The sequence below is a fragment of the Bactrocera latifrons genome, unplaced genomic scaffold, assembly GCF_001853355.1.
Source record: "Bactrocera latifrons isolate USDA-ARS-PBARC rearing strain unplaced genomic scaffold, ASM185335v1 scaffold_121, whole genome shotgun sequence".
Classification (NCBI taxonomy): Eukaryota; Metazoa; Arthropoda; class Insecta; order Diptera; family Tephritidae; genus Bactrocera; species Bactrocera latifrons.
Genome location: NW_017534642.1, coordinates 610,682 through 625,303, shown reverse-complemented (window position 1 = coordinate 625,303; position 14,622 = coordinate 610,682). Strand labels below are relative to the sequence as shown.

The following is a 14,622-nucleotide window of genomic DNA, read 5'->3' as shown; positions in this document are numbered from 1 at the left end:
GAGTATACTTTATATGTTTTAGAGAATTTGGAGAGCAAGGAGGTTTAGGAAAAAACAAGAGGCAGTTTTATAGGCAAGAAATTAGTTAGGGGAAAGAAATATGTACTTAGACGCCTGATAAAATAGCTATAGATAGAAATATTTTTTTGGTTAGGTGAAAATCATTTAGTGGTGAGAAAAAAGCTGTGAATGCGATTTTGGGAAAGATCTGATATGAAGAGAGACTGAAAACTAACAGGTAATAAGGGTATCTTAAAATATGAATCATTCAGAGAGGGAAAAATAATTTGTCTAATAGAAGAGAAAGAGTGTAGAGTTTAATTTGTGATGAGAGTTAGAATTAAAGAGTGAGAGAGGAGAAATAATAATAAAGAAATAGCAGTGGAAGAAAAATGAGACCGGGAGGGCAGTTTATGTCTAAAGTTAATTAAATATTGGGTAGTCAAAAAGTCTCTTCGTATTTCTAATCAAACTTCAACCTATTTTTTTATATTTATAATGAACTTTAATGAATATAATATGTAACATTTTGGTCAACCATTTTTTGCCATTTTTCCCCTAAAGACATTATTCTACTAGTGTAAGTTGAAACTTCGATATTTCCAATACGTAAGAAACTACCTAATATACTATATAAAACTATTCAGGAAATTCATAAATTTCGCACTTTATCAATATTTTCTAACTTTTAATATTTTGTAATACTAACGGTAATTTAATTTTTCCATTTCATCCGTACTAATCTGCTACTTTACACACTTTCATCCCCCCAGGCGTACTCCTGCTCGTGCTGCTCTACACCGCCATGGGCTCCATTATTTTCGTCACACTTGAGGGCGAACTGGATGACACCAGTGCGCTTGAGACCGCAGTGGCGGCATCGAAAAAGTTTCCACGCACCGAACTAGCCAATGAACAAATAAGATCACGGTGAGTAAACCAAAATATTTTTTCCCGTTAAGTCATATAAACTTTTGCAACGACACCCTAACTCCCTCACCCCACCGCAACGCGACCATTTGAAAATGCTTGTGACTTGTCGCAAAGCAACTTACGTTGAGTGTTCGCGTGTCCTACACTTTCCAGTCACGTTTCGGTCAGTTAAGCACGATAAGCAAGGTTTTCCGGTCGTTGTTGTAACGCATAACTATTTCAGTGATATTTCGGCGCAAGTACACAAAATGGGCGACTACACAAACGAAGTCGTGTAATGACAGGCAGCAGACGAGCGTGCAAGAGTGGTTTTGGTCGTCGGGGCGTATATGTGACATTTGCCTGTCAAACACGTACGTGTAAATGTTCATTCGCCGCACTGTGTTTGTGTAGTTTAAAGTAATTTATTTTTAAACGCAACCTAAATGTAGTATCCGATTACAGAATTGACAAAATGGCAGAAATATTTTAACGCTAATAAACGCATTGACAGGGGCGGCCGTGCTCCGTTTGGGGCGCTTAGCAATCCATTTGGGCGTTTTGCCGCTGGTCAAGAGCAACAACAGCTCACGGCCTTCGTCAATGTAGTGTGTGTGTGTGGAGCGAAACGTTAGACATTTTAAGGCGTTAAGTGATAAACTTTAATAGCTGTCGCCTCGGTTCTTAGCAAGCTACTTATAGCACAGGCAAGCATACAAATTTACCATAAAGTGATGCCACTATATATGCGCTATGTGCCTTTGATCTTTTTCTGTGCGTTTTATACGCCCCCATCTAACGCTACTTTCACTTTATACTTCGACTCCATTATATTTTCATATTATCTGCTTGTTCTTTTTGGCTTTAATTTTCCATTACTTATTATTTATTGCACGTCTTGTCTATTTGCTTGTGATATTTGCTGGTAGTCTAATCATTTGGTTATCCGGTTTGGGCATGCTGTAATGGCTCGCCTTGAACTCATTGTCATTGAGATTGCAATTTGAGATTTTCCATGTTTGCTTTTGATTCATAAGCAAATAATTTCTGGATGATCATTAAGCATTTAACACATTCCCCTTTTATTTAAAATTCATTTATTTTTGCCATTTTCCTTGTCGGCCTTGCAAAGTCTTATCTTACACGCAGCCGTGCACATCTTTTAATTCAAGTCACTTTATTAGCTTAGACTACCCAGATTCACATATACATACATACAATAGACAAACACTCTTGCATATATGGAGACGAACAAATAAAATTTTATTAATATCAATAAATATGTACATATTTACATGCGTGTATGTATGTATATAGCGCTCTAATTTTCTTTATATGAAAATAATAGAGGACCCGTCCACGTTTTACTGTGGCTGATGCGTACTAGATAGTACTACTAGTACCTTCTACATGACTTCTATTATTTAGATTATAACTATTAGTTAAGGAGATATAGCATTTTGGGTGAGCCACTTTTGTTAGTTTACAAAAAAATTAATTTCCAGTGGACCAATTTGTGAATTTAAACCATTCTCGAATCTCCTTGAATACACACAAAAGCTTTGATCAAAATCGGTCCAAACGTTTAGGAGGAGTGCAGTGACATACATTTGCACGCAAGAAATCTTTATATATAAAAAACATGTGTCAGTTTGTTTGCCCCGGATGGACTCCTAAACTACTGAACCGATTTTACTAACATTCAGCACACTGTCTTCAGTTCGAACCAACTTAGAATATAGGATATTTAAAACGATTGATAAATAAAGAATAATGTGAAAGCTCTCCTAACTATGTACATTGTTGATGTTTATTAAGTACAATCTATTAAGCAGACAACTCTATTAACTAGACAGAAACGCTGTTTACATTGGTAGCATTGAGAAAGCAGCCTTAAATTCGCTAATTTTTCCAATGAAATTTATTTGTATGAACATATTAAAAATTAAACCTTAAGTACAATCCCTTGGATTCCTATACCGACAAAAACGTTTACGCCTTTATTTGTAAATGAAATTTTCACTGAATTAAATAGCTTATTATATGAACAAAAGTATAAAATATATACCACGTCAACGCGTGGCCGGATCCCCTAGTATATATATAAAGAAGAGAAAAAAATAAGTAGTCCTTCAGTTTTTGAGATATCCATCTGAAAACTCTGCATATGCTCTGCCTTTTCCAAGAAGCTGCTCCCTTGTCCGTCCGCCGATATCGGACAACTGTAGATATGAAAAATCGGAATCAAGTGCTTGCATGGAAAACTTTTTAATTTGCGGAGGTATCTTCACGAAATTTGGCATAGTTTGTTGTCAATCTCCCAAGAGATTGTTCGGATCGAATGATGAGAGCATATATTTGCCATACAAACTGAACGATCAAAATCAAATTTTTATATGGGTATATAATTTGTTAAAAAATATTTTTAATAGTATTTATAGCTTTTAGTTTTACAGATGTCATATTTCATTCAAAATTAAAGTTCTTCAATAATTTTGAATAGATTTAATACTGAAAGTATTATCTAAAATGTCTTTGAATAAATTATTTATTTTCTCAACAGAATTCAAACAGTTTTATACTGACAATTTTAATTCTTCGTTCCGAAAAGCTAAAAATAAATTCATTCTAATTTCACCACACACTCCACACACAAATGTTACGTATACGCCCTGTAAGCCTTAATAAACACAAATATTTAGCAGCGAATTAGTAAAACGTATTCACAACTGTTGGAATTACACAAATATTTGACGCATAACAAAGCCAGTGTTAAAGGCAACAAATAACAAAAGCAGCAACAATAACAACAACCACAATAAATTGATAATAAGATACACAATAATTGCATGAGAAATTTATTAATGCCGAGTAAAGCAATTACTTGAGAATAAATTCGTCATGATGCCTTAATGGAGCTGTTATAAGTCGAGTATTAACAAGCCAGGCGGACAGGTGAGCAAGTGGGCAAGCAACAAGCACGGGGTGTGGCAATCAGTGCAGTGGCCTTAACAAACCCACAACGTCGCACGCAACCACACAGCATTCGCAAAGGCAACACAGCACAGCGCGGCACAAATCACGTTTTACACCTTGAATTATGTGCACGTCAAGTTGAAGTTTTGTTGCTTTCGCTTTTGTGTTCGGGGTTCGGAAGACCAAAGTAGGGTCACATTTGCTGGTTAGTTGTTGCTGTTGTTGCTGCTATGGTGTATAACAGTATTATTAGTGCGGTTATTTAGTGGGGCAATTATGTCTTTTGTCGTGGGTTGATAGCACATACACACACATACTGGTAAATAATTACAGCTGCCCTGCTTTTGCCCAGCGAGCGAGAGTGCCAGAGAGAGAGAGTGTGAGGAATTGTTTATCCATTTGTCGGGCGCGGCATGTCTACCGCCCGTTGTTGTGGTGGGGCGTGGAGTACGTTGAAATACATACTACAAAGAATCCGAAAAATTTCCAAAGCTAATAATTACATTTAATTTATTTCAATTAGCTCTAAATAAAAATGAAGCGTCTGCGTGCAAACGCTAGAACTTAGGAACGGTCGCTCCAACTTGTGGCTTGCGTAGAAGATTTGTAGTTTGATGGAATTTTTCAGTTGTATGAAGGAGATAGAAAGACAAGAGAATGTTTCTTCGTTGATTTCTTGCTTTACTGCATATTTTTAGGCGCTTTGAGCTTTGTTTTCATTGTTTCACTCACTAAACAGCAGTAATTTGGACTTCGCAAACGCTTAATGAATTTATTATTTCAAGGTACATTATTTTCTTTAGCAGAGCCTATCTCAGAAAGCAAGGCGTAACTCCATATCCGAAGGAGAAGACTCCACCTATTTATTTTCATATTTTCCATAAGCACTGTTGTGCTCTCTTTCGACAGTCTACGATATTTTACCTTAATAATAGTGTGCCTAACCAAATTACTGTTATTACCACTCAGCTGATGTGAAAATTGCACAGCACCATCGATTATAATGATTATAATTTATCTGTTGCGCAAAGCATTCGCAATTTCATTACTGAAATTTCTAAAGCTATCTTACAAGCTCGACATAATTGTAGGTTTTATTGCGGCCGCTTGCGTGTCAAGCGTCGTTCTGCGTGCTCCACCCGCTCTGCTTGCCCCTCCATGCACATTTGACACAAATTCAGTTCAGCCATCGTGTTTGCGCTTCATTTGCTGCTGAACTCCGGCTGCACCTTGCGATTTACCTCGGTGGCGCTGCTGCCACGCTACTTTCTATTCTTTGCTTTGCTTCTCATTTTGCAGCATTAAATGCGGCAAACCTCGAATACTTCCGCAACTATAAGCAGCTCAAGTACTTTACTAGAGCTTCGGCCGCTAAGGTAACCTTACAGCGTCTATAGAATTGCTGTAGCTTCTTTAAATTCTCCTCCTCAGTGCTGGGCCAACGTTTATCGGCGCACTTTAAACGTGAACCGCTTGCATTATCTCCGTGAGCTGCCCGCTGCTCGTTGCTCGTTGCTCACTGCGCCTTCAGCTTAACTTTGTTCGATTCTTATTCTCCTTACTCGTTGCGCCGTGCCCCAGCTCCACACAACTCGTTCGGTGTGCTAGTTTTCTTTGCTTTTCCAGCTGCCTTTGCCTCCCTCCTCCCCGCTTTTATGTTCACCTTATCCGCAGGCTTTCATCGTTTTAATATTCTTTGCGTGCATTGTCTTCCTTGTTGTGGCCACTTCGTATTCCTTTCGCCGCCAAGTGTCCCTTTTTTATTTCCTGTCACTGTGCTGTTGTCCTTTCTGCCAACCCGACTACTTAAGCGTTTCACCGTCGGCTCGTGGGGCCGTGGCTTTCGCCACTAATGTGCCTTATTTCAGCTGCCATTATTGTGTAGTTTTTCTTTTTCCCCCCCTTCCCAGTTTCCCAGTTTGTTTGCTGTGTGCCTGAGTTCACACTCCGCTGCGTGGCAGTGCCTTTGTGCGCTGGTGGAAATGTAGCACCAATAAAGTGTAAACGTGAAACCTCTCAGACGCTAAACAAATAGGGACACTACAAACGTCGAAGAGCAGCGCACTGCGAAAAATATTCCTTGAATGCAGATTGCATTGTTTTTGGCTCTAAAGTCCTACTACTAATGTTGGTCGTGAATACCGTGAGATCCATTCCAAATGTGGCTTGAGGCCCTGGGATCCATAAGTAGCCTCGATCGTGAATATCGTAAGATTCCTTCCAAATACCTTACAAGATGTGCTCTGAACCTACGTTTTCGTGGGATCCTGACCCTGGGAGCTAACATTAACGTTAGTCGGGTAGTCTGATCCATTAATGTTGTAGAATCTATATCAGATACCATACGTAGTGGGCTCTTAACTCATATTTTCTACGTTCTTTGCAGATAAATAGATCTCTGGTTCTCATCGTAGTAATATTTACTATTAACTTGTCCTAAAAAGAACTGGCCCGACCAGACCGGTTTGTATTGGGAGCGCGTAGATAGTTGCCCAAGCTCAAGTTAGAAGACCGAAGCATTTTCTCTCAGTGTAAATTAGTCAAAGCTCTGCCACTTCTAAACGTGTAAACTTTCACACTATTTACAGCAAACAGTCTTCTTGTTGCTGCAGTCCCATCAGTTGCGCCTGTGATTATTGTGACTACTTAGTGATAATGTTTTTGTTTTTATTGTTGCCACTGTGGCATAATTTATAAATAACCGAAGCGTTACAAATTACGAATGCTTAATGATGCTGGGCGCTATCCGTCTTCTGCCTATTGTTGTTGCTATTATATTTATTATTTTAGTTCTCTGCGTTGTTGTTGCTGCTTTAATTACTGCTACCACTCGCATAATTGTTGCCGTTTGTTAGTCAGCATGGGGGGCAAACATTGGCTGGCGGAGAAGGCCTCCGACATTTATAAAGGAGTCATATCTATGAGTATTCGAGAGTTGTTGTTGCTATTTTTTTATTTGACTATGGCACGCAGTGGGAGCAGTTTGCTAAATTAATATGATTGCTATAATAATATAACCCCCGAAAGAAAGCCTTTGAGATACTGGCCATTTCGGGACTTTAAGTTGTTTAAAGTTTTAAATAGTTAACCATATTCGGGTAAAAGTTTTAGTAATCTTAACTCGAAAATTTCGGGATCCCGAAACATTTTCGAAAATCCCGAAATGCAGAAGTATTTTAGTTGTAAATAGCAAATCAAACTTGAAAGTAAGGTTAACTCAAAAATCCCGAAAAAATTTCCGAAAGTTTTCTAAAATCCCGAAATACAGAATTTATTCATTATTGGAAATACCAAACCACACATAAATACATACATATTTATGTATATCTTTTATATATAACCACCATTAGAAGACCTTTGACATGCTGAACATTTCGGGGTTTTCAGCTGAAAAAAGTTTCGAATAAATTATCATTTGTACAGAAATTTAAAAAGTATTAATACAAAAATCCCGAATATTTTCGGGATCCCGAAACATATTTAAAAGACCAAAACCAGTGTGTATGAGTGTACATGTGTTAGTTAGATTTCTTACTGCAATTTTAAGCAAAAATAAATTTCCTGGTGTTTACAGTATCTATTTATATTTACAACAAATAGTCGCCTATACCTTTACGCGACTGTCTGACTAAATAAAGAAAAAAATGCATGTCTCTGCCGAGCCTCATAAATCGCACAGAGTCAACATGAAAGGAAATAAATGCGAATATAATGGAAAAAGTAGCGGCCTTGAGCACTGCTGCCACACATACTTACATATATGTTATATCAATTACCCATGCTTACCATAAATCGGAAATACATGCCAAGAGAAATAGCGGTAATATTGATTAATTTTCGCGGAGAATTTAAAAAAGATTTTTGGCGAAAACTTTATTTATTTTTTAAGTGAAAGCTTGAAAAAGCTTGATTTGAATTTCCTTGCAAGTTTTCATTGATCTTCCCTCCATCCTTAAAAGCTATGTTAAAGCAAGCTACGCGGAATCTTTGTCGAAAAATAATGATTTTGAATGAAGAAATTCACCTTATCAGCGTTTAAGCCTATCTAACTGCACGAGTAACTACTACATTTTATACGTGCCCTGTTATAATTAAGAATATCCAGCTGTGCATGGACTTATTTATTAGTTGGCACCTTCAAGTTATAGACGCTCAACTATAAGTCGGTTGAAGAAGGATCCTTGAACAGTTTGGTCTACTTTTTCTACATTTGAGATATAACTCTCTGTCTTCAACTTTTCTAACTAACTCATTGAACAATGCTCCCATCAACATTGAATTGGGACAGTAATGGTGGAAAACTTATAAAGTTCATTCTACTTCATCCAAAGTGGGTTAACCACACCTTAACCTAACCTTACTTTATACCATCTTGAAGGACTCTGTTCTACTATTCTTGATTCGTACGCGAACTAGCTGAACTCTTAGGCGAAACACAAGCGTTGCTGGGCTGAGAGTGCGGGCAACAAACAACAACAAACAGAAACCAATTTATTTTAATTTCTTTCACTTCAGACCACTTTCCGCAGCTTGCCCAGTTCGGCAGCTTGTGCTCGAACGACGGTGGTCCAGTGAGCTCTGTGCCTGAGTCTGAGTTAGTGGTCCACAATTTTGTTGGCAAATAAACTAAAGCTGTTCGTGGAATATTTATAAATGGGAGACATGTGTAAATAACTACAGCAACAAGAACAACAACAACTAAAGCCTTAGATACAACAAGCTGTGCGAAGGCGAATAAATAAAATGTGGAAAAAGCGCATATTTATAACATTTGTCACTGACAGTCGTCGCTTTGGCTCTGAAGTGCGCTACAAGCCAGCGCTTTGACCACCACAAACACATACACACGCTCGCACACCGCCAAGCACCCGTGTACACTAATTTCGTGTGTGCAACACCAGTGAACTCCCGTTTTTGTGGCGCACAATATTTGACGTGTAAATTTTGGCGTTTGCTTGTTGTTGTTCTTGCTGCCTGTTGGTTGTTTTGGCCAACACGACCACAAATGTTTACAAATGCTCTACACAAATAGCAAATGTAAAGCGGAGAACAGCAGCAACAACAACAAAAGCTCATCCAAGGTCCTCTAATATGGGGCTGGGGAATATTTATATATATACATATATTGTTTTTTTTTTTGTTTTCTTTGTTGTTTTAGTTATTTCTGTTGATTGCTGAACTCGAGTGAAATGCGAAGACAAAAAGCGTAAATAAACAAAAAGCAACAGCAACAACCAGCGTGTGAGTGCCATGCTAAGCGTGGAGTGAGTGGTTGTCGTGGTTGTTGTGTGCCACTACTTTGACAGTTATGTTTTTGTTGTATCGCATTTTTCCACTGCTGTTGCTGTTGTTGTTGTAATTGCAGAATTTTATGCATTGTTCAGATTGTGAATGTTAACTGCTGTTGTTGTTTTTGTAGTTATTGTTGCTGCACATGTTGATTTAACGGCTTTGTTGCATACAAACGAGTTGCTCTTGTAGTTGTTATTGTAATTGTTGTTTGCTATTTATTTGCAATGCAAATTGTGTTCTCTGTGTGCGGCAACAACAACTAATGCAGCTGTGCGCGTGTGCGTGTGTGCGGTGAAGTGCTTCGACTGCTTTTTGATGCGTATAAATAAGCGAAAACCAACAACAATAAGGTTGTGTATATTGCATAAATATATATTCATGTATTTGCAACGACAAGTTGCCACACACCCACACACACACCTCTATATACAAGAATAGAGTTGCATATGCAAACACATTTAAATAGAAGCAGCGCTACAAACACATCCATACAAATACACTAAGAGATATGCATATGCATTTTATTTACCCACATTTGTATGCACAAAGTTGCATTGCATTAGTGCTTAATTCTGCATATCGCCTTTGTGTGTGTGTGTGTGTGTGTGTGCCTGCATGCGAGTTGATAAATCACATGACAGTTGTACTGTTACAAAATGCCAAATTCATTTAGTAGAAATGCATCAAATATTTTTATGAGTTTTATAATGTTTTACTTTTTTCTGCACTTCTCCGTCTTCTTCTTCTTACGTTCAAAACAACTTTCATGCACGTTTCTCTATGTGCAGCTATAAAACCCACATTACCGTAATGAAATGCAAATCAATATATTCTAATCTCCGATTTTCGAACATTCATTTGGCATACAAATGTGAAGAAGACTTCGAAAAGTAAATAATAGAAATGTCCGCACAATGGTATTACTCAGCAGTTGAGTGCTTTAGGAGCTTAGAAGTGCTCAAGCTTCGTTGTAATGTTATAAAATGATTAAATTTCTGCAACATAAGACAGCATGTACAAATTTTTATACAACTAAAGAGAAGCGTTGAGAAAAAAATGTTCAAATCTCTGATATTTTTCGATTATTAAATCCATGGGAAAAAGCTTATGAATGTTTGATATTCTTGGTAACAAAGAATGTTCCATAAATTAGTGCAGAAATTTTTGGCGCAATTGGCTATCTATATCTTTGTGTGCGTGTCCCTTGCGGTCGTGAGCTCTCTATATCTCTCTCCCTCTTTCTCTGTTTTTTCTCTCTCTATTTTCTTTTTCTTTTTTATCTCTCTCTGTTTCTATCTCTCTCTCTCTCCTTCTCTCTCCTTCTCTCTACCTTTATATCTGTATCATTTTCTCTCCATTTAACTTCTCCTCCTCTTTATTTCTCTCTTTCTCTTTTTTCTCTCTTTCTTTCGTTCCTTCTATCTATCTATTTCTTTCTTTCTCTAACTGTTTCTTGCTTTCTTTCCTTTTTTGTTTTTGTCTCTGTCTCTATCTTTCTTTATCACTCCTTTTTAACATTAAATATTATCTCTCTTTCACTCTTATTATATCTTTCTCATTAGCGTCTTGTGAGCTCAACTGCATAATATCTATTTCCTTCTCGTTATTACATCGACGGCTAAGCTCTCTCTCAGGTTTCGAGCTCTGCAGTGACTAAAGTTCCTCTCTCACTCTTTTTCTTTCTCAAATAGCGCTTGTCTTTTAAGAGATTTAACCAGAATTAAGTTAATGAATTAATAATGAACCACCAACTATAGATATGCTTGAGAAAGAGTTCGCAAAGTTGTCAGCGGAGATAAATTACAAGACTTCAAAAAATCACCCCAAATAAATGTTTTTATTCAGTTCAGCGTTACTGCCCTCTCTTAGTGTCTACTCTCGAAGAGTGCAACCAGCCAACTTCAGAGTTCCGAAATTATCAACAAAGTTCAGTTGTTTTACTCTGAAAGTTCTTTAAAACTGCTTTCAAATACTTCAAATTCCGTTTTGAACTGTTTTACGGTTGTCATGTGTTAAGATCTGTATATCTCTGGTGTTCGTACTTACATAATTCGTTCAATTATGTCAACTAATCTTTTCTAACTATTCTTTCATATTTGGAAGTCGTGAAAACTGGGATTGAAAAGATACTTATGTGGTAACCACTGGACTGGTTAGTAGGTGGAGGTATATGAATATGAATCGAAAGAAGATCAAGAGATCTGGTTTGTGTTTATAAGGCTTGGATAGGCAAAGAAACAAATCGAAAATTCGTTTTAATTCGCTTTCATTCCTGTTATATAACAAAATTTATGAAATTATTTCTTGCGACAGCCAAGTTTTCCCTCGCACGCTCTACTCACATACCGGAAAAATAAACAGTAATATCCGGTCAAAGTGTAATGTCTTACATCCGCTGAAGCGCCCACATAGCCGTATGTGAGCTGCTTGTTTACCCGCTTTATATACTTTACCATAACACACAATGGCGTGCTCTTCATAAGCTTGCGTTATTTATGCACTCCTGCACACACGTAGAGAGCGGCCGACGAAACCCGCTGTGAATGCCACAAAGTCACAGTACTCATAAACTAGACAAGTCAAAAGGCAATGATATTTGGTTCGTTGAGCAACCCGAGCAGGACGAATGGCAATGGCATCGCCTAGCCAACCCCTCCGGCCATTTAAATCGCCGGGCGTCATGTCAACGCATCGTATGCTGTGCCGTAAGTCGCTGCCTCTACCTACCTAAGTCCACTGGCATTTATGTATCTTTCTGCTTTGTTGAAGTTCAAGTGCGCTCAGTAATAACAACCAAACAATATAAGCTCTTATAAACCATTGCACAGACGGATGGACAGACACGGAGTTAGGCAGACAGGCGAAGCTTCACGAAGACTCAGGTAGAATCAAAGTGCTGACAACGTAGTCAAGCTGAAAGCAAAGTGCAGACAGTCTGCCGGCGTGTGGAAGGCACAAGAGTAAGCGCCAAACAATCGTCAGCCATTAGCTGCGAACTGCCAACCTGTCGTCGATTGCAGCGACCCTTTATACTTGAGTGCGGTGCGGCGGGAGCTATGGTTTCGCAGTTGGTTTGCACAAGACACGTATGCGTTGCGTCCACTACGCAATGACGCATGTGTTTGTATGCCAGTGCGAGTTACGTTCGGTCATCCGTTGAAATTTGCTGTGAGGCGGATTAAATTTAATTACTTTATGGACCCACGTGAGTGGCAGACGGCCAACTGCTCAGCCCGGCCTGGCTCTGCTCCGCTGCAAGGCACACGAGCGTGCTTCTTCGGCTACACGGCCGGTGCGTCTACTCCGAGGCATGCAGTGTCTCATTGAATCCAGCTGCTTAATGACCACTAGTAGCTGTTATCCTGCGCTGTCTTTGTACATAAATGTGAAGTAATTCTTGTTTTAATGAGAATGCATTTTCATGTTCGGTTTCGGTGTGAAGCCAAATCGTATTAAGTAATTTTTGCCAAAACCAAACAAATATTGAAGCAGTGCACCGGGAGGTAATTTTAGAGCACACAAACTTTCCGTACATTAACTAAAATATTGGTTTTTGGGCAAAGGCTAATAGCTGTCACGTAAGACTCAGTCATCTTTGCTTTTATAAACCGACCTGGTACACATGTGCAAATTACTTGAGGGTTAGCCAGAGGAAGACGACGGTTGTGGTGGATGTATTAGTGTAATTTCTTGCTGTTACGCATTAATTTGTAATTAGTGCTGTGTTGGTCTCTCTAGAGCCTGGTGCTAAGCGCCTAAGCTACTACGAGTTGGAGTGAAAGTATGTGATGTTTGGTTAAAACCATGTCTAATGGTCGGAAAAGTGGAGTTTTAGAGCTACTTAAATATTGTTGCAGGCTAGTGCCTCAAAATGTGGTACAGAATAGTTCAAGCTGGCCGCTTTCTCCGCTGGCGTTTATTGTTTAAGATCCCAAACAAGATGCACGGTACATATGCAAAGTCCAGATCGAGAGTTTTTGTCGACTCCACAGGTCATACATCGTCTCGACAACCATACTGGAAGTGGAGTCTAAAGATTCATGCTCATGCTTGCTAAGACAACACATATTCTGGTCAGCAAACATGAGCCAGTCCGCTTCCTTTTCCAGTTTGGAGAAAGCAGAACTAACGGCGCCGGTATTGAAGCCAATGTATCAATATCACCGGCATACGCCAGCCGTTGTACTCTCCTATAGAAAATTGTAGCTGCTCGATTAAGTTCTGCAACTCGAATTATTTTCTCCAGCAGCAGATTGAAGAAGTCATAGGGAGTTGCCTTGTCTGAAACCTCGTTTGGTATCAAACGGCTAGGAGAGGCCTTCTCGAACTTCTGGTATTGCTCAACGTCCGTTTACACAGCCGTATTACCTTTGCGTGGATACTAAGTTCAGATATATTCCTTTCATATTCACATAAATATAGAACGCGTACCTCCACTTTTATCGCGCCAATTGTTAAAGCTTATAGAGCATTTAAAAAATATTGCGCATACGCCATGGACGCTCATAAAAATAACTCTAATAGCCACAATGTGTCTTTGCAATTGTCTAATTGAGCGAAAGCAACTTCAATTATGCAGTTGAACTCGCTTGAGCGCGCATTTATTTATTACTTTGTGCAAATTTATTGCTATTTTTTTAGTTTCTCACGCCTCGGCGCACAAAGAAAAATATTTCGGAAAAATTAACAAAGAAGCTCTCTCAAGCAAATAATTAAAATGCAGCAGCAACGGTGGGAGTATCAATTTGAAGAAGCTCTCCACTGCAAGCAGTGCATAATAAAATAACATTTTCGAATAAAATGAAAGACCAAACAGCGCTTAGGGTAAGAAATAAATTTAGTTTGAATAACAAAGGAACTTTTCTAGCGCACAAAAAAGAATTCCGCACAAAAATTCCATACAAAATTTAAGTTTTCTGTAAAAACAGGAGCACGTTTGGCAACAAAATAAAAACATGTCATGACAACAACAAAATTGAAAATGACAACAACCAATAAAATTTGCATACACACGCATACCGCAACCGGCAGCAGGTATTGCATATTAATGAGTGCCCACCGGTGGCCTTGTGCCTGCGGCTGAGCGGCGGACGCCTGCGGTGGACGCATGGGGGACGCAGTGGCGGTCAATCCTTTCATTGCCCAAGTGCTTGCAGATTTGGCCAGCGATTTTCAGGCATTTTCGTGTATATGCGTTTATATATGTGTGAAACTGTGTGTATGTGTGCGTGTTTGCATTTGAAAATCGCTTACGCATTTTGCATAACGGTGCATGCAGCAAACACTGGTGTGGAATTTTCAAGTAGCGCGCTCAGATAAATAACTACGTGCGGGTGTCTGTGTGTGTGTGGTTATAAATTATTGTGCATTTTTTTTTTTTTTTTTTTTTTTTTTTTTTTTTTTTTTTTTTTTTTTTTTTTTTTTTTTTTTTTTTTTTTTTTT

General features: G+C 38.5%; 1 protein-coding gene across 1 annotated transcript in view; it reads left to right on the top strand.

The window, feature by feature from the left end:
- Positions 1 to 14,622, top strand: part of LOC108978415 — a 109,630-nt gene that overhangs the window by 476 nt on the left and 94,532 nt on the right. Inside the window, 1 exon segment of the mRNA XM_018948683.1 lies at positions 774 to 930. Within this exon segment, the coding sequence (XP_018804228.1) occupies positions 774 to 930 (157 nt within the window).